Consider the following 26,757-nt stretch of genomic DNA (forward strand, 5'->3'; position numbering starts at 1 on the left):
TGCAGAGCATAAACTCACACCTACTGAATCAAGCCCCTAAACTGGCTTAGGTACAGAAGTACCAGCTTTGTACTCACAGGCTTAAATGTGTCATAAACCACGAGTCTGCAGAGTTGCAATGCATCTGGTTATGTCCAAAAGGACTGACCTCTTGGACTTTGATGTCTAAATGCCATCAAAACTCCTCTTGGAGCCTGAGTCTTAGCTTTTATAGCTGAAGATAACCTTATGTATTTGGATACATAGAACATTTTTTAGTGGTTTTTTTTAATTGTCATCTCCCTGAAGTTATCTAAGTGATTACCAGTCTGCTGTTTTGAAGAGTTAACCAATTAAGTGAGGACTCTTAAGAGTCCTTTAAACTTGAACATGTGCTTACACTGAATTTAAATACAGATGCTTTGCAGTTCTGATTCCCCCACCCCTGGATGCTAACAGTGCTCAGTGTTTTTGCATGGGAGTTGGTGCCTAGCACTTGTGCAAAATATATTTCAGAACAAAGTTGCCAGATAGAGTTAAGAATCACTTGTGAAAAATTTGTCTTAAACAACACGTCCCCAAACCACAGGAGATGCTAGATTAAGTCTTAAACATCAGGCTTTCTGACTCAGTCCTGCACTTACACCACACCACTAGATGATGACATTTTATTGTGAAGATTCACCAGTTCAGGCACTACTTCATAAACATCATCTGCTTTTTAAAGTAGATCCTTGGCTTTCTATTGCAGCTATTGTTTCCTCTTCTATATCTGAAACAGGGAATTCCCCAGATTTCTCCCAAGAGCCTTTTTTTTTTTTTTGTAATTCTGGGTTGTACTCTCTCCCTGGAAGTCTTCTGGTTTAATTTTACTTCATCAGTCACAAGCAAAGTCTTATGATGGTGGTTGCCATCTACAGAAAATTATTTCCTCTGCTTCCACCGTGGTTTTATATGTTTTCTGTCAAACTGCTTTAGACATCCTCTGTGCTTCTTTGTGCCAGGGTTGTATCCATAGAGAGGCCACATTTGTGCACCTGGTTTTTAGTCTTGGCTATGATATGTGGTGGTACTATAAGAGCTAGAAAACCCATGAGCATAAAACCCAGTGGTGTTGCTATTATAGCAAACCTGATTTATGTGCTTTCTGGATCCTCTCCCTATACTGTGCTTTTTAAATGGTTGTCAAATGAAATAGAGGGGCTTTTCTGATCTCTGTTTCTCCTGGACCACTATACTTGCTGTTCAGGACATGAATAAGGCATTACTTTAATGCTGTCCAAGTTCTGGTTTATCAGTGTAGTATTACTTGAAACCACAGAACCAACTGTGATATTGACCGTAAGTTTTGAGATTTTGAGTATAAGAAAGCATTACTGCTTTTGCTCCTTATTTTTTTGTGCAATATGCTTTTGTAATCCTTCAGATGTAAAGACAGCTGTCATGAAAGTCCTGCAAATCTTTTTATATATTTGGAACTAATTTCTAGAGTATGTACCCATGTGTAGTAGGTTGTGAAGTGATGTGCAGTTCAGTTTTGGGGCAAGGAGGAGTGGGTATGTAGGTGCATGCATCTCCTTTCGACATACGGTCATATTTCCTTTTCTGTTTAGTAAAATTTATCTTGAATTACTACAACCTTACATAGATGAAGTTAGTGAAGATAACTGAAGTTTCTGTTCTGCAAAAGGCAGAGTGAATTAAGGAACCTCTTTAATAGCCAGACTACTTATAGTTTAGGCAGAATAAGCTAGCAAGTTAACCTTAGAAGTACACAAAGAGAATCCTAAAACTGGGGAGAAAAGTATGTGACATTTCCTAAACAGAAAATGACAGGCTTATTTAAATATAAACAAACAAATGTAAATGTTTGTGTGTAGGATGTAGTGAGGTGTGTGCATATACATGTGTTTTTTTCACTGTGGTGTTGGAGAGTGTGGGTGACTTGTTAAATTCAATTTTCAATTTCCTAAGTGCTTTTTCCTTAAGAAGTGATTGTCTCATTAGGTAGTCCAAATGTAGTTGTACAGTTTTGCTATTTTACATAGGGTAGGCTTTCTGTTCTTTCAGTAAGTGCATTCCAGGAATAAATACTGCTTGTACTTGGCTGTAGTGATGCAATTTTGCAGGACTTTTGTTCATAGTAAAATGAAGAGAAAAAAATAAAATCTCTTGTTTGAGGCTACTCTTGGAAATTGACACAAACGGTCAACTTTTGATCTGGAAACTCAGTTATTCCTCTCTTCTAAGTGATTAGTCCATAACAGAATCAGTTGGCTTTTGGCAGTTTGGAAGGAAAATGAATTTAACATGTCTTAGATTTCCAAGTGTAAATTTGTCTGTAGCAGATGTCAATAAACATGTCAAAAGGATTTTTGTCCTGAAGTCTTGGTATGTGTTAAAGTTACATTAATGGTCTGAATTGTAGTAGCTCCAGTGGAAAACTTTAAGTCAGCATTTTGAATATCCAGGGTTTAATTGATGCACTTGTATTTTCACATTATTTTGACATAGGTGTGTAAAGCTGAGAAGGAATCTTTTCTCCAAAAATATTCAAATGCTTCTCTGAATCCTGAAAATATATTCCCCTTTATCCCTGTACTAAATCATCTTGCACCAAACACGGTTGTGTTTGTTCTTATTCTGAATTTTCTTAACTAAATTTTTTGCTTTATTTTAAAAACATAATTAGTGTGTTGTTTGCTTTTAATGAATTGATAACTGTAGAACACAATGTGATACCTACCATTCCTCTGATGTCTCAAAAATTGCTTTAACTTTGGCTCTCCATATTTGAGAAGAGTTATAATACATTGACAGATCCATGTAGTTACTGTCCTAGCACTGAAGGGAAAATACTGTATGAGTCGTAGTCTAAATCATTAAAACATTAATATAGATAAACTGATCGGGCTCTTGGCAAGTAGAAAGCAAGATCTTGCACCACTGCAGGTCTGTTGTATTTTGTACCCTGAAGAATGACCCTAGACACATTTGAACTTTCTGAGATTTCAAAGACAGATTCTTTTTTTACTATTACTATTATTGTTATTATTCTTCAAACCATGTCTGCTGTGATGTCTCGCCCATTTTTCTGACCAAAATGAAATTACTGTTGTTGTGAGCTGGGGAATGCAGATCATCCAGGCAGCAATTTAGTTTACTATATGCACAAGTATCTCTTTGGTGATGGGAGTGGGAGATACAACATGATGTGGTGTTTTAGGTACCGTAGACCCTGATGACCACTTGTTGCTACTGAAGCAATACGAGTGCATGGTGCATTGCTCTCTAGACTAAGAAAAGAACTTCCGATTGAAATTGTTGCCATTAAGACAAGCACAAAATTGATACAGTGGGTGCCAAAATTTGCACTTCTGCATTTAGGCAATAAAGCCGCCTGTCACACAATTTCTAAAAACAGTGTCCAGAACTGCCTGAGCACTTCTTCAAAGCTGCTGTCACTGTCCCTCTCCTTTCTCAATTTAACTTTTTTCGCTTCCCCCGTCCCAAATTTTCAGTGCTGAGCACAGCTCCCAGAGCTTGCTGGTATTTGAGAGTTAACTGCTGTTCAATGAAAAGTATTTTTTTCTTTTTTTTTACTTTCAATACAAACTTTGGGCTTGGGTTTGTGGCCCGAAACATTTCATGAAATTGCAACTTGCAGGGTATTTTTAGTTGCTTTATGCTTCACACATGCAAGTTTTTGATCAGAATGCTAATAGGTCACTTCCAAGTTCAAGAGAAAAAGGATTTGCAACACTTTTTAAAAAAATCCTTCTAGCTGCAGAGTTCAGTCTGAAGCACAAATATCACATAAGCATTTTTACTTTGGGAAGAGGAAAATAAGGAGAGAATGTTTAACAATATTTTGAAGGACACATTTCTAAATGTTCTTCTGAGATTTTGAATTAACTTCTATGATTTTAGCATTATCTTGTCAGCTTTGAGCTTCTCTTATATTATAAATAAAGGGGACACACATATCCCACACACTCATTTTGCGTTTTCCACCTGTAAATATACATTGACATGTGCTAACAGAATAAAAAAGAAAATGACAGTTTTCCATTATTTTTTCCCCTCCCCCTCTGAAGCACTGCTTTAAGAGTGGAAGAGAAGTTGAACCATCACAATCTCTCAGTCTGGTTTGAGATAGTAGAGGAGGCATGAAGCCAAAAGCTATTGGTGACTGCTGTGGAAACCAGTCAGCTATTGCTTTTTCAAGTATGTTAAAGTATGCAGACATGCACTGAGGCTCCCTTTTTCTCTTTGTCTGTAATTGAGAAGAATTACCTTAATTCTTCTCAATAATACTACTTTATGCAAGCTTTATAATCCTTATAAGGAATTCCTTTATACAAATTCTGGATGTCTATATTTCAGGGCTCCTTTCTTTACAAGTTCTCCAGGTCAGCCACTAGCCTGTTCTTAGAGAACTACAGTCCATTGAGTTTCATTGTGTAAGGATTGTATTTGACTAATGGGACATTTCAAGTGTATGTTCCTGATCAGTTTATGTGTGTGCTTATTTTCTAACACACTTTTAAAATATCTGTGATTGTCCCCATGGGTCCTGCAATGTATGTTATACCCATATTATGGCAGTCATGTCGCTGAATGTGATGTACCACACCTATGTTACAGCACACACGTTTTTATTCTAATCTAGATCTCAAAGGAGTTTTAAAGTCTGTACTTCCATGTACTGTGAACAATCAGCACAGCTAAATGTGTCAAACTTAAGACAGTATTGCAGCAGTTAGCACTTTTCAATCTTTCTATGAAGTATGTATTTGCAGCAACATTACAATTTTCAATTACAATGCCTTATCCAATTGATGGTTACTTTTTTTTCCTTCTGTTCCACCAAAGTTTAGGCACATGATCCAAAAGAAAATCTGTAAACTTTGCGTTGGGCTTCATTTTCATTGTTCTTTATCCAAACAGAACTAACTTCAGCTGAGTACATTTAATGTATTTTTCAAAGTAGTTCCATTGTTTGGTGTTCTTTGGCTTACTTGGAAAAAGCAATTAAATGGGTCTTCTGTTTCTTTAGTCTGCATAGAGGTGCTCTCATTAATGTTAGAAATCAGTTTAGGTGAAGGTGGTGCTTTTGTGTGCATGCACATGCTGTCATCACTGACACAGTATTTCAGACGTGGTAAGACATTTCCTGCCCTGAAATGTTTGCTGTTTAAAATAGTTTTAACAGTGCAAAACCACAAAATGATCTAGAAAAGGTAGGCTGTGAAAGGACTCCTGGAGAGGAGGGAAAGAGTTGGAAGAAGCTGGAAATGAAGAGGAGGGAAGAAATGAAGGGACTATTTTAGGCTTTGGGGGCAGTTTCGCAGAAGCTGTGAAGCAATAAATGGGGCAAAGGGAAGCACAGTCAAGTGAGAAGAATGTGGAGTGAGTGGGAGTAGAAAAAAATGGATGTAATGTGCTGCACTGCCCGGCAGCCTGGTGTCTCCTTAAGCTGGCGGTGCTGTAGCCGTGAACGCTGGCACTGCTGCAGCTGGAAGTGCAGAATCTCAATTTCAAGATGTTTCTGTGTGTCCCGGTGGATATTGTTAACAAAACTTTTTCCACTAAGTGCTGAGCATTATTGCAGAAATGATGCCTGTGTTGCATTTGTGTATTTTACCGCACTGTGCCACTTGTGTTTCCATTCTCTCTCATTTTCTTTTTTCTTTCCTTTTATGATAAGTGCTTTTCTAAGGGTTTTCACAGGAAACTGCAGATCCACCAAAGATGAGAAATCGGTGTGAATAATTTGTGCTTCACTGAATATCTGTGTGCAATCTCTCTTTTAGCTGATTATTCTGGAATTACTTCCTTTAATCTCAAAAATAACATGCTTGCAGTTATCATCTACTTTTAAAAAGAGAATACATAATATGAAAGATTTGAAAGTCTTTGACTGTTCCCTGATCATCTATACAGTGACATTACTGTGAGAAGCATTTTCTTTTTCAGAAACAACTTTTTAAAAAGCTTGCAAGATGGTTATACAGTTCATAACTCTATTGGCTAAAGATAAGAGAGAAGCAATTTTATAAGGAAAGATTTAGTTTACTTAGATCAAATGATCTATTTGGAGGAAAAAACCCCAAACTTTTGAGACCTGTAGAAGGGCTTAGTGCTACATGCTTGACTGTTTTCCACGGTTATATCTGTTTGTCTAGTAAAAGATATTACCTCCCATTTCAAGTATTTGTTCTCTCTGAAGGCTTGGAGTAAAACAAAACAGTTGCTTGAAGATGGAAATCTATTTCCTCCTTTAACAGTCCCTACTGAATCCTGCAGGTGTTAGTCTAGGTGCTTTAGGATTTAGTTCATAAATTATAATCTGGCTTTTAATTGTGCCTTTCAGTTGAGTTCTCTTGTTACATCCAAGCTTTAACCAGGATTATTACCATAGCATCACCTAAACCAGAGACAATAAAACTGAGGTTTCATGGCCCGGATCCACTAACTTTAATAAATGAAACTGAGTGAATAACTATAAACAAAGAATGTGAAAGTAGGTTATCAAACCATGTGATAACATCTGTTCCTTGGAAACATGAAAGTAACTATTTCTGTGTCAAGAACGAAACCCTGTTTAAGTGGTATTATAAGCTGACTGCAATTTTCTTGTGTGCCCAAACTTCAGTGTATAATGTTGAGGCTTCTGTGCGAAATGATGTAATTATCTGCATGCCCTATCAGAGTCAGGTATTTATATTTGAAAACCTGGGTCTCTATCATCTGGAGGATCCTTATCAAGATGAGAGCTCAACTGCGTGGGATAATATGCAGTTGCATGAGAGGAGACCTGATTCTGTCCCTGAATAGTTTGCAAGATGCAACACGTGAAGTGGCGTCTCCCCCTTCCCCTCTTTTTTTTTTAAGAAGGGAATGGAGAGCAAGGGTTACAGTAATTCACTTGAATGTAATGTTGGCTAACAGTATGCATAAATTGTCCAAATTGTCTTTAACAGCCAGTCATTTTCCCTGAGAGAAAATGAAGATGTTCTTGTATGATGGAAAAAAACATTAGACAAAGCAGGAAAAGCACTTGTATGTTGTCCATGTTAACATTTTTCAGCATTATTTGGTCTGTTAGAAGTTGGCTATTACTCTGATTACAGACTGATGGTGAGATCAGGGGTAATGAGATAATATTAGGAAGCGATGGATTGAATTCTTAATGCTAAAGAAGTCAACTAAACTACTAAAACAATGCTCTTAAGAGATGCATTTGCAGTGCAAATGCTACAGATGCCAAGATTGCAGCAGGGTTTTCCTTATACTCCATACAAATCAGTGTCCCTTAACTGATGTTGAATAATCCTGTTTCATGCCCATTTTTCACTGTAGGAGCTCACTGTCCCTACTGTTCTTTCCTGTCCTTGTGCACAGCAGACAACAGTTTTGTGTTCAGTCTTACCTTGGGGATCACTATTTAATTCTACATCTACAGAGTATGCTTGGAAATAAACAGTGCTTCTTGCTTTCCACACCGATTTTGTATAAAAAGGCACTTGGGCTGAGACGAGAGCCTCACCTGTTTCGGTCGGCTGATCCATGCCTCAGAACAACCTGTTCTGGGAGAGGCAGGCTGGAACAGCTTGTGGATGTATCTCCAGAGGTATAGCCTGCTTAACCTGTTTGCCTTGTGAAAGCTGAGGTTTCTGCTCAGGATTAGAAGTTACGGCTTTGATTTCATCTTTCTTACCACTTGTGCATTCTTTACCTGGCTTAAAAAAAAGAGTCAGTAAATACCATCTTTGCATTAGGTCTATAAAAATCTGGTTTGTTGTAATTTTAATAACTCTGCAAAAGTTGCAGAGTTAATAAGTCTGCAAAATCTTATTTTAATGTTATTTCTTCTGTTCTTGTTTTCCTCAGTGATTAGTGCTGCATGCAGGATACTCTCTGGCAGTGGTGTATGTGTACGGGATTGTGTGTGAGAGAGCTCAAACCAAACAAAAACATGCACCTCTTCCCTGACAATAAAGAACGCACAGCCAAACATACTGCGTGTAATCCTAATAGTCACCTCATTTTCCACTTCAAGGCACTATGATCTAAACAAGATCAGGGAGCTGATAAATGATGATACAAGTTATTTATTTTATTAATTATTATTTCATGTGTGATATAAACCACCATTTTGTGGGCTTGTGTACTGTGCTTCAACTTCCTCACTCTGTGAATTGTAAGAGGGAGCTTTCCTGTCCCTCCACAACTTTTCTTGGTTTCAGAAATTGTACAGGAAGCCCAGCATCAGATAACTGGCTCTTGGATCTGACAGCATCCATACCATTCCATTAATTTCTGCGAAGTTCCATGAAAGCCCTTTCAACTCATTCAGTGTATGAAAGCATCTCTGAAACTGTCCTATTTGCATTTCTTGTGATAACAGCTACTGGTATTTTTCCTTTGGATTGACTCCTACTTTTGGGGTTACCTTTTAAGACAGTAGCTAATGCAGCTGTATTTTTGACAGGGCTTGCAGAATAAATGGTATCAAACATGGGTAAGACTTCCCCAGGAGTTCTTCAAAGGGAAGCCCAGCAATCTAAGCAGTGGTGTGTAAGGTTTGGTAGTTGGCCTGCTTCCTCCAGAGATAATCATGAATCAATTTCCTTTACGATAGGAAGCTCCGGGCTGCTGGATGCAATGAATCCTTTTTATTAGTCATAGAAGAGAAGTCCTAACCACTTGTTTAAAGGTCTCAAAACACCATTAAGAGGAGATGAGGGTGCAGGCTGTGACCAAATTCTGCTTTGAATAATTACAGTGTTGCTGCCTACACTTTTCCTCCATATTCAAGTAGATGCTGCATTCTTCTTTGCTACTTGGCATAAATGATTTTGTGTGCTAATAACTACTGCATTCCAGCCCTGGGGTGGTGGCAGCTGGGAGACAGCAAAAATTCATTCCCATGTCTGTGTGAAGCGAGATGTCGCTGAAGTTTAGTGGTGGCCAAGCAGGGAGAAAGAAGCTCGGTGGTGCTTACTCTTGCAGAATCCCAGAGAAGTGCTCAAGGTGACTGTCACAGTGCTTGAAGAGCACATGGCTCTGTTTCCTGTAATGGCAGCCACAAAGTGCTAGTGTGTGTGGAGCAGGACATGTCATTTCCTAGTGCACTAAACCATCACCGCTGATAAATATTTAGGACAGATCAGATGGTCTGAGTGCGTGTGCTGGGGAGGAATGCTGTACTTGGCTAAACAACCAGGCATTATCTGAGATCCATTTTAAATATGTGCTGTCTCTGTAATAACACTGGGTGATTGTTCCAGATACAAAATTTCAGTTAATCTGCTGTGTCAGTTTGGGCTTGCAAGTCCAAAAATACCTTATTAGTGATTTATGTCTTTCATTGTTGTTCTTTTTTGTCATACGATTATCTCTGCCCACGCACTGCTACCTAATCTTGTATTTTTGTGTGCTGTTCCTGCGGTTATTCCATGAGAAGAAAGCTTGGTGTCACCCACAGAGCGGCACACGCCTAACTCTGCACTTCAACATAAAGTTTCTTGTATGAAGGAATATTTGAATTTTATCTCTCTAGAGTAAAAGTAGCTAGCTTACCAAGAACCAAATTATTTCTGAAGCTACTAGGAAAGTACATTTGGCATAGACTTCAGTGCTTCAGTTAAAGCTTCAGAAAACAAAGAGCTTTGAAGAAAACTGCAAGTTTTAAATCCTTTGTATCTTTAATTATGTTTGTAGAGCTGAATAATATCCTGCACAATGCTTGAATTAATTTTGTGTTGATTAATTAAGGGAAAACTTCTTTTCTTTTACCTTTACCCTCCTCCCTGTAATCCTGCAAGCCAGCTTCTGGTGGAGTTAGCTTCGAGCATTCATTAGCATGGCCCGGGCCTTTGACATACTGTGCTGATGGTTTATGCTTGTGAATATTCATTGTGCTAAATCCAGTGGCTTTTCTGCTCACTCTGTTTTTTGGAGAGTACCATGCAAGATACAAAATCTCCTTGCAACCTGTAATGTAGGGTATAACTGGGGTAGAAGTTGGCTGCATTTGAATCCCTTTGCATGCACAACAGCAAAGTACCTGCAGTGCAAATGCAGGGAAGACTGGATAAAAGAAGAGGTAGTAGGATAGTCACCTGAGTTCACTGTGTGTGTTTGTTAATACTGGTCAGCTTCCACCCATCCTGAGAGCTGTCATGAGAGGGCAGGTAGGGGAAATGCAGATTAATTCTGAAAAAAACAAGGGAATCACAAAAGGGAAAAAGATAGTCCATGAAAGAACAGGCAGAGGGTAACAGAAAATGCTTCTGGAACCAGAGGCAAAGATACGTGAATGAACAAGTAGGAAAGGAGATGCCATAAGATTAATTTTTCTCTGTATGTACAGTGATCAGAGTCTGAAACTCTGAAATAACTATTTGTGTTTCTGACATAACTTGGCTCTGTTACCTTGAGAAAGCCTGGTTCCCTAAGGGTGCTCTGAGAAACCCTGTTAGTTCTGCCATTTGAGCTAGGCTGTAGTAGGATAATAGGGGGGAAGAAATTTATTTTATTTAGGGAGGGAAATGACAGACCAAGTGACCTCCATCTGCAAAAAGTTGTATCAATATCTGTATAGAATTTGATACCCATTCTTTGTCTCTAAGACATACTGCAGCATGGTAAAGTATCTTAGTTCCAGCTGATAAACTTGCTCATAATATCTTTGAACTTTTATTGAGCATCTTATCTGCAAAGTATCTTCATATCTTCTGGGGAAGATTTACAATATTATCTGAATGTATGACGACAGAACAAATTAAAGTGTAATGAATACAGAGGTAAGGCATGGATATGGATGTTTTTCTGCAGAAATCACTGAGTGATGTATCTTGGGAGGAGAGATGAGGGGGATGAGAAACCTGCACAACTGCTCATCACCTTGCCTCTAATTAGCAATCACTGTCTGAGAGCCATTTCTTTAAAGTACAGATTTATTATTTATTTTGATAGGGTTGATCTGTTAGCTTTCTTTTTGCACAAAAACCTTTGTAAGGTTCTGCTTTCTATGCTGGAGCTGGAAACTTCAAAAGGAAACGTAACCCTTCTTGTATTAACTTACTGCTATTTTATTGATAAGAAATATCAAGTGCTTATTAAACTGATCAAATACAGATATTGCTTGCTTCCATCACTATTGAAGTGAAAAGGTTGTTTTTTCAGACCTTCTAGAAGGAAACACTACAGATTGCCAAGGTACTGCCAGAGAACTCACAAGGTGTTCAAGGTGAAGCAAGACGTAGCTGAAGCAAGTCTCTTGAGGATGAGGGAGGGAGCACTTGGTCACATAAGTAACAGCATGGTATCTTCTGTGCAAAATCTATGTGCTTATGGAATGCCGTCTTCATTCCACTGAAGTCAGGAGTGTTGTCTTTGAACAATTTGGGCTAGGATTTTACAATTTCTGTGGGGGTTTTTTTGATTTTTTTTTTTTTTTTGTTCTTAGTGATTGCAAGCTGACACAGGTAAACATACATTCTTTGGCAATCTTAGCTGCTTAGTTGGGAGGGTATTTGCTATTTCTCATTTTGGTTTCTATTTTTGTACCATCCTCTGTGTTAACTAGTACCTGTGAGTGCTTTCAAAAATGCATCACAAATTAACTAATCTTGAGAACTCTTTCTTTTTTGATGCATTTTGATTAAAAAATGCCTAACTTTAAAATATAGGGTCCTGGATGCTCTGATACAGTACTCAATGACTTCTCTGCTTTTGTGTAGTCAGATCTTGAGAGAAAAAATGGCAGTAGTCTGTGCATTTATACTTGTCATTTTTCCTTAAAGGAAGAGCCATAAAAGGGGAGCATTTAGAGCTTTTCAGCTGACACCAGTCCCAGAGAAAATAGATTTATCTTAAAATGGGACAAAATGAAATATGTTTGTTGTTTTAGTGATAGAGATTGAGGTCAACCCCTGAATTTTTTTTCAGTCAGCTCCTGAATATGGACAAGTAGCTAGCATGATCTAAAAGAGGGTGTTGTCGAAAGGCCATCATAGCAAGTGTAGGTATACCTTAGTGAACAGTCTACTACAAAGTATTTGGAGGGATTGGGATATGTGGGAGACAGTCATGAAAATCCCCGGGACTGGGGATGATTACACTGCGATCAGGGGTCAGAGGAAGGAATTGAGGTGGGGAAACTGAGCCTGCATATAGTGGGAAGCATTGTACTTTCAGCCACTGTAACCAAAACTATTATATTTCAAAATGATAAGCCATGTGGAAAAATCAACTCCTTTTAATTTGACAACTCTTTGTGCTTAGCAGTGGTGCTCTTCTGAAACTCTAATGATATTGCTGGGGATATTATTTTTTTTTAAAAACCCAACAAAATAACAACAAAACTCTTGGAAATCCTTTTTCGTGATGTTTAAGATATTGATAAAAAATAGACAAATTTTAAACTATTTATCAATGACTGTTTTATAGTGAATCAAATAAATGATTTTTTTCCCAGCTTTTCCCCACCATATTGTTGGTAGACTTTCCAGCTCAATTACTGGATACTTGAAAAATCATGTTTGTTCTGTGTTTTGAAAATGTTTTTCTCTTTTGACTAGAATTCTGATTATGGCTACAGTTAAATAATGTATAGAATTGGAAGGCTAAGTTTTTGTTCTTTGTTTTTCTTCTCCATTTCTAGAGTTTCCTCTTTTAAGAAAAATTTCCAACTGACCAATTAAAAAACCAGCAACAACAAAAAACCACTAACAAGCAAACAAAACAAAAACCCCAAAGTACAGTTTCCTTGGGGAAGTCCAGTCTAAACAAGTATACGGTAATAAATATTAGCAGAAACGATTTATTAGACAATCTTTAGTTAGGAAAGCTTCTTAACTCTTACAGCAGTCAGTGGGATTAAAATATGCTTGACTTGAAGCTCTTCCCGAGGGCTTTTCTCATTAGCATTTCACTTGCCCAGAGAATTTCAGATTTGCATACTTTTTTTAGGTGCAGTGGGTATCATAGCTATTTGAGCAAAGTTAAAGCATTCCTAAAGCAAGAGAGTGCATTGGAATGGTGTTTTAAGAATGAAGTCCTTGCTTACTGCTTTCAGAGTCTTTGAAATCTTTCATTTATGGCTCATTTCCAATATGGAAGGAGTTTGTTTTCAGAGAAATATTGTTGCCAAGGGACAGATGTTGACTGTGTTGTGTTTAAAGCAGACTGATATTAATTACATACTTTTAGCTATTCTACTTCTCTGGATAACTTTAAAAGGTCTTTCCAGTTTCCAGAATACTTAGGTAAGCTCTCGGAACATGAGCACAGTGTCTCGGCATTTACGTGAAAAATGTATTAGAGAACTGGCAAGAGCTGAACTTATTTTTGTGCACAGTCAAGAAACTCTGTTTTCAGATGATTGCACTAATTAGTAACATAGAACAGCTTTAGCAAATGCTGTGATTTCCCTCCCGCTCCTCTTTCAAGTCTTTATCTGAGTCAGTTGTTGAACAACCTGTGTGGAGCACTACTTACTGCATTTCACCAGAGGAACGGGTTAATTTTTTTCAGAACTTATTCTGTGATTGAGGCAGCATGATCTGGAGCAATGTCAGTCTTTGGGGTTTTCCAGTTTCCCATTGATAATGCAAAGTTAATGTTTTGTGTTTGGGTTCTTTCAAGGATCAGTCTGAGTTACTTGCCTTGTCTACAGTTTTATGCCTGCTTACTTGAGCTGGGCTAGTGCTGGTGGTCTCAGTGACAGGACTGTCACTGCTCATCCCACCAGAACTTGCAGACAGTGTTGGTTTGGTTGTTCTGGGTTTTTTTTCAACTAGCTCCTGAAGACTGAGCCCAGCTCATGTTTCTTAGTCCTCTGCCTATTTCAGTGGTTTAGATCATTTTGTTCTGTACTGGAACTGGTAAAATGCCACTTTCCAAGTATTTTTGCTTAATACTCAGTACTTTAAGAAACACTGGGTCAGGAGAACATAATGCATGTAACAGCTGTGCAGATCTCACCTTAGGGAGCCAACCCAGCAGCCTTAATCTGCTTTTGCAGGAGCCCTAGAGGAGAGTAAAGTAAGCTCAGCCAAAGCAGGTGAATTTTCCCTCCCAGCCCTCTTCTCAGCCTTCCATGTCTCTGCAGAGTTGTTTTTTCAGCCTTCTTATCCCTCCCTCAGTGGGATGAGTTCAGTGTGTCCTGTGAGTTTCTGGGAGAAGAGCTCCAGTGACGTTCTATGGGGCTGAACTCCAGCCCTGCTGGCCCCCAGCCCTGACTGCTGACCAGTGATCCATCCTCCTTGGAGCTACCTGGAGACAGCCCAACAGCTTATGCTCAACTTTTGAAACCTCCCTGTGAAGCTCTAGGCCTGGTGGACATGGATGGAGGCCTGCTTTAGTGGTCAAAATTATATTTTAACAAAAGGTTACATACTTATTGCCAGCTACAAGCTCTCAATAGAGGCATGTGTTTCTTCCCTCCATTCAGACTATGGAAGCTGACCTTCCTGTTTGCTTGAATCCCAATATAAAAACTCTTTCTTTCTTTCAGCTGCCGGTCATGATCCCTGTCACTCACTGACCTCTCTCTGCTTTCCTCAAAACTTGCTTTAGATAAAAGCATTAGCTTAATTCTCCAGACCTACTTATTTAAAAAACCTAAATGTTGCTCATCTCAGTTGTCCCTCAGGAGATGATCCTTGTATTCAGGAGTTGATGTTAACTGACAAAAGATTGTTGTGCATTTACGGTGAAGTTGTCCAAGTTACGTTAATAAATTCGCATTCCATTTATGGATTACTGGGGAACATAAAACTGCCTACATAAAGCTGTACTATCTCATTAGCATTCTGGTCAAATATCTTTATTTGTTTAGGCAATTTCAACAGAAATATCTGAGTATTCATCTGATAATGACAGCGTGGGAGAAGGAGAGACGAGCCTGGCGACCACTACTCCAGGATCCAGGAAGGGATTACAGCCGAGGGCAGGAGGGGACCTGGGGGATGTTACAGCACGACCGGCCAGCGAGTGGCTGCGGTCGGCACAGGCCCTGCTCCGCACCCCTGGGAAGCAGGCGGGAAAGGCCCCCCGAGCTCCCGCCGAGTCTGCCAAGAAGAGGAAGCTACTGAGGTAAATGAACTGTCCACCTTAAGGAAATCTTTTGGGTTGTTCTTCTTCTTAAATTATAAGTAAAACAATACTTACCAAAGTGTTGGAATGTGCTTCAAGGGTAAACATTTTAGAGATGCAAATACGAAAAACGTTAAAGAATGTAATTTATCTGTAAACAAGCAAAAGAGGCAAGAAAGAACTAAAGATTTTAAATCTGTGGTGAAAGCTCTCAATCTTGAACTCCTGTGTACAAATTGATTGGTTTTTGCACTTCTAATAATGCCTTACAGATGTGTGAGTGGACGTACTTCTGTTTCAGATTCTAATCATTTCACTGCTTTGTGCCTCTCCAGAAAGTCTGCAAAAATGCTGTACCTCAAGTTTTTGGGGTTGGTTTTTTTTTTTTTGGTCCTCTCCAGATTTGTCAGGGCAAAGTTATCCAAAATACTGTAGGAAAGGAGTGGATGAGCAATAGTTTTGAAGAGTGTAGGACAAAGTGGTATGTAGGAATGGGAGGGCATGTTCTCAAGGTGAAATTTAAATGTGTGTAAAGTTAAATACATTAGAAAGTAACTGCTGAAAGAAAGTACCCTGAGATTGAGCAGTTGAAACCGGATGTTCTAGCTAATTTCTTTGCAGAAATTGTGACTTCCTATATTGAATTAATGAAAATTGTGTTAACTTAAATAGTATTTGTGAAGATATGCCTCAAGCTGTGGAGACTACAATTACAAATGGTGCTGCTATACATCCCTGCTGTTGTTTTAACAGTCTGGTTCTCTTACTTCTTTTACAGCTGAAAAAGTACAGTAAACAATCACTTAAAAAGTAAATCTTTAGTTATTAGGCATACTTTTTTTTCTCTGAAATATTCTTGGCTATTTCAAAATGCTGTCTGAGGAAACAGGTTTGGAAGTCCTAATTATGGAGCATCTCTGTACTTAGAAGTGCTTTGCTTGTGCAGTCAAGCTTTGTTTCGTATTACTTTAGAAACCTGCGTACACAGCTGTACGAGGTCAGACCAGAGCTGTAACCCCCAAAAATGCCTTTTAGTGGCCAAAAGCAAGTATGTGTGACTGTCATAAAAACAGGTACAAGTGTACACAGCGGTATTTTGCCCAGGCGCTCTTCCAGCTTTAAGCAGTTCCGGAGCTGTTTGTTACCCTTAGTGGGTTTGTCTTTTTCCGAGGTCCAGCTTCATTTGGTGACCTTTACTATCAACAGTCTTAATGCAAAAAATGTTTCATAGCAAAGATACTCTGTCACAAGTGTATATGAGAATAGATTGCTTTAAAAACAAAACAAGACCGAGCCATCCACAATTATGTAGAATGTAATCTGTCTGGAATGGCCAGAGGAGCAGAGCTTACAGGGCTTTTTACCTTCCATCCTGTGGTTCCACTTTGGGTTCCTTTGGGAACAGGGAAGCAGGCAGGAAATTCCTTAGTTATGAGTGTTGTTTATCTCGTTATTTTGCTCATCCAGGTAATTGTCATCTTTTCACTCTTCCTGTTCAGGGCATTAATTCCATGTGTCTCTCCCATCCTTCCTTTTACTGCTGACAGAGAACATTTTCATTGGTGTGGTAACAGTCGATGTAAGAGTTTGCATCCTCACTAGGAAAGCATGGGTTTTCAGTGCTGTGGATTGAAGGCCAGTTCAGGGAAAGGTTTGTCAGCTTCTTGATTGATGAAGTGACAATCCCTTCTTTGTGGTTAACTAGCTAAAAGCTACAAAGCAGCCACTGGCTTGTCATTTCTCCTTCCTTCCTACCTCTGCTGCAGATCAAGGCCACAGCAGAAAAAGGAGTGAGCAGGGGAATCATCCTGCAAGCTGGATCTGGCCCGTGAGCTTCCTTTCCACTCAGATGGACCATTTGAAACTGCCCAGTAGGTGGAAGAGAGCCACAAGTCTCTGCTTAGCTGGGCTCTCTTTCTCTTTCTCCTAGGCCAGTGCCTAGGGAAGCATGGACTGAGCAGAGGTAGCACGCAGTGGTAGAGCTACCATCTTCCTGCATGAATTCCTGTGCCATAGGTTCAACTCCAAATCCAAATAAGCATACACTGTACTGTGTATGCTTATTTCATGGAAGAGTCCTGATGTAGGTAGAGCAGGTCTCTTCCCATTTTGTTTTCCCTTTTAAGAAAAATAGAAAATACTGCTATTTTCATATCTCTTTGCTATTGGACATGTGTAAATCTAGCTTCAAAAGTAGAGTTAATGTTTTCAAGAAATTTTAGCTTATGTTTTCTGTAGAAATCTTACAATCATGCTGCAATCTACATTTATTTTTGTGTTATCTGATTGCAGCTATGCCTCTGTTACATCAATGGGTACATTTCTCTGTGCAACTTCAAAGAAAACCCCCTAACATATCCCCCCTAACCTCCCAAATCCCAAGCAAAACCAAACTGAACAAAGAAAAGAGCCAGAAGAGTCTCTGGAAGAATTCAGATAAGTTCCGTTCTACTGTCCTCTCCTCCTGGAAACCTCCTGGTGCTAAAATGGAAATGGGTAGTTGCCTGGATGGGTGGAAAGAGTATTGTTTGTTTCAGCCTATTACAGATGCAATTGTCATACACTACAAAAATTGAGATGCAACCAAAGCAACAGAAATGTTCAGAAGTAAGCTAATTATGGATGACTAAAATAAATTTTTGTGATCCTAGCATAGGTAATTTGACTGTAAGTTCAACGCCTTTGAGTGTAAATAAAATGAGAAGCCCATCTATATCCCCAAATCAACATGCACAATATACAGTGCTGCTGCTGCTGAGCCACATTTGAAGGGGTATGTTGTAATTCTCCTCTGTTAGGGGTTAAGTGTGGTCTCAGAAGACAATTGGTGTCTGAAGACAAGAAAGATGTGCCCCACCATATCTACTGCCCCCACCATATCTAATTTTCATATGTTTTCTTGTATCCCATGTAATGTTAGTTTTTCTTTTCAAAAATATTCTGAGTAAAGATTATTCTTTCTACCGCAGTCCCTAGGAGGGCAGGTAATCTGTGTGGTGAGGTTTGCCCTTCGGGGGTGTTGGTGGTTCTGAAGAGCTGTGCTGTAGGAGATGCCAGTTTGTCATGCTGAAGGCAAAGCAGATCATCTCTCATTCACAGCCATCAATGCCACTGCTCGGGACATCCTCACCTTAAACACTGGTATTATATGCATGTGTAGTTGCCCTCCTCTATTTAAACAAGCCTGTTGATGGATGCCATGGGAGTACATAATTTTCCCAGGTGTGCTGCCAGATCTATGTCCTTGTACTGCACCTGTGAGCCACTGAGTTGACAATTAGGTGCTACTAGTGGTGCTTGGTGCTGAAATGAATTGCCTTGGTGATCAGGTCAAGAGGTGTTGGGTTTACATGTTCCTGCCCCTTTTTTCCATCCCAAAGCTTCAGTTTCTCAGCTTGAATCAGCACTTCATGGGAAAATTGTGCAAATGATTTGCATAACCTGAGGGGAGAGGGTATATATTGCAAATGACAGTTTTTCAAGAAGCTCTTCTTGTTACATTTGGAATTCATCTTAATGCTACTGGGTGAAATGTCTGAACTGTATTAGTTCCAAGTCTTTCAAAGTTTCTTTGTGAAAGAAAAGAGAAATGTAGAGTATTGCAAGTGTCAACGTTTATTACATAGATTAAACATATAACTGGGTTAATTCAGTATTTATAGAGAAGAAAACTCAAAATGGATGTACTCGGCTTCTCTTGTCTACAAGTAAACCTTTCTTAAAGATTTTCTGAATTGTTTGCTTTTTCCATTGAGATTTTATTTCCATCAGGAAAAAAAAGTCTGAGGTTCATTGTAGGAAATAAATATCTTAAGTTATAAAATGTTAACTCTGCATCTAAATCTGTCATGTTGCAAGAGCTTTTAGTTGTGAAGAATAAGCTTTAGCTTTTTGCTTGTTTTTTTAAATACTTGAGTGGCTGCTTATAGCTCAAGAGAAACAGGATTTCCCAATATTTTATTTTAAATTGTCCTATATCTACTTGTTTGCAGACTACTTACAAATCTGATCAGCTAAAATTAGCTTGTGTTATCAAAAGAGGAGAAAATTACAGAATGTCCTGGTACTATGTGCAGTAAAATGAAACCCAGTTGTCATATGAGGCCAACTGAGGTCCTGAAAATAAAGGAAATTGCCAAGGGAAGAGGGAGCTGGCACAAATGAAGCAGGCTTTTACTCTAAAATTGGGACTGTTCTTTCTCTACATGCATCCACAAGTGGCATGAGGGTGTAACAGCAGCAGACTAGCCCTTTAGATGGTCATGTTCTTATGCTAATTTTAACTGTTGGATTAAGTTTTCTTTGCTAGCGAATTTCTTGTTGGATTAGGAAAGTATAAATGAAGAATATCATGGCTGCCAGTACTGATGTACCACTTGTCATCACTGGCAGTATACACAGTAAAATTATTTTGCACTTAGAGAAGGTTAAAATGTATTTTCTCTTTTAGAAAGTGTGGATGGTTTCACTGGGCCAAATGTTTGGTGCTAATAGGGGGAAAAAAAAGCACCATGTTTGTCACTGGTCACAGCCAGCAGAGCTTCATGAGGGAAAAGTCCTGCTTGTCAAATCTATTTCCTTCTACCACGGGGTAACCCACTGAGCTGATCTAGGAAGCCAGTAGATGTGATCTGTTTGGACTTTGAAAGCCAATCTTTAGATACTGTCTCTCACAGTACCTTCCAGATCAAATCCACAGCTGGACAACCATGGTGAGTGATGGGTGAGCAACTGGCTCACAGGTCAGGCACAAAGGGTTACATCAGCAGTGAATGGGGTGACATCAGGCTGGCATCCAGTCACTAATGGGGTTCTACAGGGCTCCATCCTCAGCCCAGCTCTCTTCAACATCTTCATTATCCACCTGGATGCAGGACTTGAAGTGATAATAAGTAAGTTTGCCAAAGATACTAAATTGGGAGGAGCTGCTGACTCCCTCCAGAGCAGAGAGGCCCTGCAGAGAGCGTTCCACAAATCAGAGGACTGGGCTGTCACCAACTGCGTGAAGTTTAACAAGGGCAAGTGCTGGATTCTGCACCTGGGACAGGGCAGTCCTGGTTGTGTGTACAGACTGGGGAATGAGATGTTGGAAAGCAGGGCTGCAGAAAGGGACCTGGGGGTCCTGGCCACTGGCAAGATGAACATGAGTCAGCAGGGCTTTTTTTATTTCTTTAGTAAGTGCCCCATGGAGTGGAAGGAGACAGCTGAGTGTCAGTTACTTCACCAGGTAATGTGCAAATAGGAAAGGAGATCTCTCCTTGCTTTGAAATGAGAGAAGGGAAAAATTGCCCAGTCTTGAGATGGGGATATATATTTGTTTTGAATTATGTGGAGTCCTGCATATACTGTGTATGAGGAAAAAACTCAGTAGTGGGATGCTTAAGTTTTGACTTCAAATTAAGTCTGTAAAGGAGTAAACTTGGATGAACAGGGGGGTAATTTTTCGTAAGTGCCCTGCTAAATGAAAACCTTAATAAAAAAAACACAAAAAGATCTCCAACATTTCAGAAAGATTGAAAATTACTTTTCAAAACACAGCAGACTCACTAATGCTCTTTTGTTGTTGCTTTCTGTTAGCCTCATTGGAGTTGGGAGATAGGAACCAGCCTGGAAGTCACAGATTAGTCTCAGTATTACTTTTTGGTGATAGCTGTCACAAAACTCTTCAGTCTTGCTGTTAAAGTTTGTGGGAAGGGCAGCTACCAGAACCTGAGCTGTTTTACAGGATGCTGAGCTTTCTTGCGGTCTTCAAAGCGGTCTTTCATGTGGATATTGTTGGACATGGACAGTAAAGGCAATGTGTTGTTTTAAATACAGTATTTCAACAAACTCAGGTTTAGTATGGAAACAGGACATGAATTGCTGCTTTTAAATCTGTCTGCCTTCAGGGAATTAAAGGAACAAAATAGTTGTACTGGAAGTTTTGTGATTAAAAATAAAAAGGTTGTGGGCAGTGGAGATTGTATCTGAGCAGTTTGACTTCACCGAACAGCCTTTGCATTAACAATTTGCCAAATGTGTTCAATTTGTTCATATTAAAACATTTTGGGGGGAAGTTTGAAGTGCTGGTCAATAATCCTAAACTAGTTTTTGTTATTTCAATGCAGTCTGTCACTTCCCTTGATTACAGAATTAATACATTAGTAATAAAAATATATTTGCTAGTTTTATATACACACACACCCGGGATGTTGGCTTACCTTGTATTCACAGCCAGGAGTGACTCTGACTGTATAGTTCTCAGTATCTCACAGTACATGCACAAGTGTTTTACAGTGTAGGCACCTGTACTGTGCTGGAAGGGATGAGTAGTTTTCAAATTCTGTTGTCAGCAATCTGTCAGCTTGTGTAACAGAAAGCACCTTTTCCTTTGTTTTATGTGTTTGAGCTAAAAAGGGGATTGATCTTCCTGGGTTGCGGTGGTGTTTAAACTCCTTTGTTTCTACCTTTTTAAAAGAAACAAACCATAAAGTACCAACTGTTGCTCTGGCCATACAAATTCCTTTTGTGCATGGCATGTCCTTGAACTGTGTTTTCTGATTTCATGAGGTATGAAACAGACAGCACAAAAACATTTCCAATGACCAGCTGAGAACCTCTCATAAATGCATTCTTAGTTACATTTTATGTTCTGCAACCAAGCACATGCAAATTGCTTTATGATGTTTTCTGTTTAAACTATTTTTAACCTCATTTGGAATGTGAATGGAAGGATTATGATTAATAAATATCAGTGTACTTTCTTAGCACAGAGGGCTACTAAGGAAAATCAGAGTTTTACTTTATATGGACCTTCGTGATAACTGGTATCCTAATACAGACATGGTTAGCAAATTAGTAATGAAGCTGTGAGCATCAGTGAGACCCTCCTGCTAGTCATATCAGCCCTGAAGCAGCAATGATGTCTTGCTGTTGTGTGCAGTAGCCAGAGCAAGGAACCAGAAACTTGCGTTCTTTCCTTCACGCTACAGGGCATTCCTGCTGTAGGTGTAACAGTAGTGGGCTTGAAGAAGAGTAGGAGCTGGTTGACTGTACACAACATTTTCCCTGTTCAAGAAAAAAGGGGGAGATTAGGCTGTAAGCCAATAACAGCTGCTCTCTTCTGCAGGTACTTTAAGGCTTTCTTGCATTGTTTAAACTAATAAAATACATTTCTCTGACTAGTGTCTGTGGAGAGAATGAAGTAGGAGAACACTCCTGTTGAACAGTTTTGTTTCAGCAAAACAAGTTTTTGAGCTACTAACTGTATAGTGTATTGCTACAGTCCAACCACAGGGTTCAGCTGCAGACTCATGCATGCAAGACTTTTAAACAAGCAATCTGAAAATGCATTTTTATTGCTGCATTTTTAAGCCTACCTGAGCTGGCATCTACCAATTCCAGCATGGCTCATGTAAACCACCCAGCCAAACTGAATTACAGCTGCATCTGAGAATGGTTCCCTGGCAAGAAGAGAAACTGGGTGGACAGTTAGTTGGAGTTTGTAGAACTGTCTTGCCCACAAGTGCTGTGGTGTGGTAACGCTTCAGTGCTCAAGTTTTGGAGGAAAATATGGATGAGCACAGTGTTAGCAGCAGAGTAGGTTATCCCATATGAAGTTTTGTGCTTGACTGTGCTGCTCTTGGAACCAAAGCTTCCATTGCACTTCTGTATTAGTTGCCTCTCTGTCTCAAAGCCCTCGTTGAAGCCGGGATTAAACAAGGTTGTTAAGCTTACCTGGAACTTCACTGGAGGCCAATATTTTCTAAACATTTTTGTTTGTTTTTCTCCTTAATATAGCAGGGTTCGTAGCTTAAGTGTGGGTTCATAGCTTGTTAAGTCTGAGTTCTTTATTTTGGGGCTTTGGGGGTTTTCTTCTTCCTCTTGAGTTCTCTCCTCTCTTTCTGACACCAGCCATAGAGATGCAGCAATGTAAACTGCAAAACTTCTATAGGTCATTTTGGCTTAAATGGGGCTCTTGTTTCAGAGTTCGTTCTGTGATCTGCTACTTAGATGTTTAGCCATTGCATGTGATAATTCTTGTGATAATAATAATTTTGCAAAGGATATAGTTGTTCGTTAAAAATTCAGCTGACACTGCTAACTACTTTTTATATAACGTGTTGACTTGTCTGCCAATGAAATTGCTTAATAACTAGTAACCAAAGAGATTTTTTTACAACTCACCTGAAGTTCTGCTTAGCCTTTTTAGCTCCTTCTCAGTTTCCACAGGTGTGTGTCTTCCCAGTTTCACATTTACAATGTGAGTTTTACCAAGCTATTTGTCTTTTTTAACTTAGCCAAAAAATTTTCTTCATGTGCACAAATAGTCATAGGGTGGTTGTATGCTATCTCTATTGATTCCTAAACCAGTTTAACTCAAGCACACATTTCACCTTAGTAGAAATCTTTATTAATAGATTCAATAGTACTTGTGGAGAAACTTTACACTACAACAAAAGAATGAAGTAGGTCTTTATGCAAATAACTTCTTTGAAGCCAAAGAAAAATGCTCAAACACTCCCACAGTAACCCAAAGACAGCTTCCAACACATACATCTTCTTGTTCTTAAAAGTGAGAAATTATGTCTTCTGGCTTTGAATCCAAGGGTAAGAATTGCTTTAGTGTTACCTTAAGTGTATTTGTGCTAGATGCCACTCCTCTGCTCCTCACCTTGGGAATGCTAAATTAATTTCATCTTGGAGAGTGTTCAGACCACTGAAACTGCACACTTGACCCAGCTTGTGAAATGAATCATAGGGTCAAGTATGGGTAAAAGAATATTTTTGTGATCACTCCTTGCCAACAGAAAAACAAATCCGTGAGGGAAAAGAAAACCCAACCTGTTATAACTAGTGGTTATACTGGTTTGTTTTGAATTTGCAACTGTCTCTGGTGTCTAATAGGATCTGTTCATAAGTGCAAGGGAAAGTTAGAAACCTTTTTTTACACTCCTCGTGTACTGGAGACAGGACTGAAAACATGAAGATTTTGGACACCCAGATACTGCAAATGTTTTATTGTGTGTTATGACCTGAGGTGTATGATTTTTGGGAGTAACTCCATTAGAAAAATCAAAATTAGGAGAGCTAATCTACAAAATGTAATTTTACTGTATGATTCTGTCTCTAAGGGTCAAAGCATACATACACATCTATACATCTACATCTGTCCTGTGGCTTGTCACTTGGCAAAACCAAGTATTGATTCCTGGCAAAGCTGAGCATTCCTTTGTCCTCTGCAGGGGCGGGCTAGCTGAGAGATTATGTCGGCTCCAGAACAGAGAAAGATCTGCCATTAGCTTTTGGAGGCATCAGTGTATTTCAGATGATAAAACCCCCTCAGGTAAGAAGCATTCATTACACAATACCACTGGGAAAGTATTATACCTACTTGTATTTATCTATGGCCCAAGTAGGGGTAAAAGTGAAGTTTATATTATTTGCTGCTCTTTCCTGACTTGGGTTTAATGCTATCTTGATTGTCTTCTGAGCTAATAATTGCATTTCTGGTAAATATGAAGGTTTCTAACAACTCAGTCATCATTTGAATGCATAAGGTAAAGGATATATTTTAAGTAGTCTCCATCTAAGTTCTTCACAACTCCTTGATTTCCAGCATCACATGGAAAAATGGTGTTTTCAGCAGGTTTTGGGGTTTTTTTCTTTCTTTATAATCAACTCTTTTTCTTTGCTTGTTCTTTTTGCTTTGTGATCACTTCTTGCCAACAAACAAACATGGATAAAAATTTGTGGATAAGTGCTGAAATTGTGAATGACACCAAGAGTGTGAAGCATAACTACAGGGGTCACATCACTTAAAAAGAAACAGTGGGAGTCATGCAAATTAGTTACTGGTGTCTGATAGTACCACCTTTCAGTAGTGTTTCTTGAGAGGTAGCAGATTCTTAAGAGTTTAAGTATAAAGAAGTAGTTAAGTTCTTGCATCAACTGCTGTGTGTGTGACTATAGTCTACAAAATGTCAAGCATTTATTCTATATTAGGCCAACTGCTTGGTTTTGAGCATCTATTAACTTGCATTTGTTTTTCAGAAAGTCCTCTAGTCCTAATTTGAAAACATGTGGTTAAGTGAATCTATCATTTACCTTGAGAGTTTGTCCCCAGTTCTACTCCCAAATTTTTAAAGGTGGTTTTTCTTCCAAATGTGAATTTGTCTGGCTTCAGTTCCCCTGTTTTGTTTCTTGTTTCTCCCTTACAGATTTCTTTAGTATGTGACATTTTCCCTTTCTGGCACTTGCATAGCAAAACCTCTGCTGCCTCACAATTTTTGTAAACTAAACAGACTGAGCTCTCTAAGGGTCTCTAAAGCATTTTCATCAGTGTTCAAGTGACTTTCATGGCTTTTTACTGTACCCTCTTGAACTGTTCAGAAGGGTCTTAGGAACAAGGATAGCAACTCAGTATGTGTTCTTCCAGTTTTAGTCTCATTAAAATCATTGGCCAGGTCTAGTTCACTCCTCAGCCTCCTGGGTATTTGAGGCCTGTGATAAGTGTTTGAGTCTGGTTTGGCTTTGGTCACAGCATGGTGCTGGGACTTCACCTTGAATTGATTGTCCAGTGTGATTTCATAACCTCTACAGCTGTTTTTCTTCTGAGATGCTGTTTCCCACTCTCCAGCTACTCTTTCTGTTTCTCCTGCCTAAACACAAGGAAGTGTCTGTGCTGTAGCCTGGTTGATTTTACTTAAGTAGTCCAGCTAACCATGCAGTTCAGACCACTGTGTAGCTCAAGCCTGTCTTCTTTTAGTCACAGATTTGCTTGAGTTTGTGGTATTCACACAGTTTCTTTATGTCACTGATTAAACCATTTAATACCATGAGTGTTTACTTGCAAGTCCTGCTGGAATTGCTGTTACTCAGTTATAATTCTCCACTGGTAAAAAGCTCTAACTGCAATTCACAAAGTTAACTCTCAGAATTTTAATTTTTTTTTGCATTCCACTCAAAAGGTGCATTGCTCATAGTGAAAATGGTTGATTTTTCATAAGAAGGTTGTATGATTTAAAGTTACACCCAAACTGTTGGCTAAAGTTCAGTCTCAGTTTCTCACTGGAGCTTTAGAGGGCTTACATCCCTTGGCCATTTGCATGCTGTGTGTTCAAAATGCCCCCCATGCAGAATAGCACGTTGTATTTCTGACCTTAATTCCTTGCTTATTTTTCCAGTCACTTTGCCTAGATCTGATGTCAGGCTAGCTGGTCTCCAGTTATTGTAAGCCACTTTGTTTGCCCTTCCTGAATAGTAGCACAATATCATAGTCCTTTCAGTCTTCTGGAATTTCACCATTATCTGAATACTCACTAGAAAGTGACATCAGGGAACCAGAGATGTCTTTAGCCAGCTCTTTTCAGAAATGCTATGTTGAAAATTATACAGGCCTGCTCACTTAAAATCATGAGAGGTTACTCCGTCATTTGTATGTGGTGTGAGGACATCCTCTTGCTGCTTCTCAAATATGGGACAGAAATAGACATTGAATAGGCTTGCCTTTTTAACGAAATGAAGATTTTTAATGTACTGTGTAGTAACAGACCTGCAACATTGCTAACATGCTAATATTCTTTTTGTCCTAGTTTCACGTGTCATTACAAAACCTTGTGTTTGGCTGCTCAACATTTTGTTAGACCAGCTTCTAGGCTGAAATATTCCATGCTAAACATCTGCCCC

At 39.1% G+C, this 26,757-nt stretch overlaps 1 protein-coding gene across 2 annotated transcripts in view; it reads left to right on the forward strand.

The window, feature by feature from the left end:
• SPIDR (scaffold protein involved in DNA repair) overlaps positions 1–26,757 on the forward strand; it is a 195,854-nt gene that overhangs the window by 37,152 nt on the left and 131,945 nt on the right. For both annotated transcript variants that reach the window (XM_039549214.1, XM_039549215.1), the window contains exons 6-7: positions 14,834–15,090; positions 24,315–24,415. In XM_039549214.1, coding sequence (XP_039405148.1) covers positions 14,834–15,090; positions 24,315–24,415 — 358 coding nt within the window. The remainder of the gene's footprint in view (positions 1–14,833; positions 15,091–24,314; positions 24,416–26,757) is intronic.

The sequence above is a fragment of the Corvus cornix genome, chromosome 2, assembly GCF_000738735.6.
Source record: "Corvus cornix cornix isolate S_Up_H32 chromosome 2, ASM73873v5, whole genome shotgun sequence".
Classification (NCBI taxonomy): domain Eukaryota; kingdom Metazoa; phylum Chordata; class Aves; order Passeriformes; family Corvidae; genus Corvus; species Corvus cornix.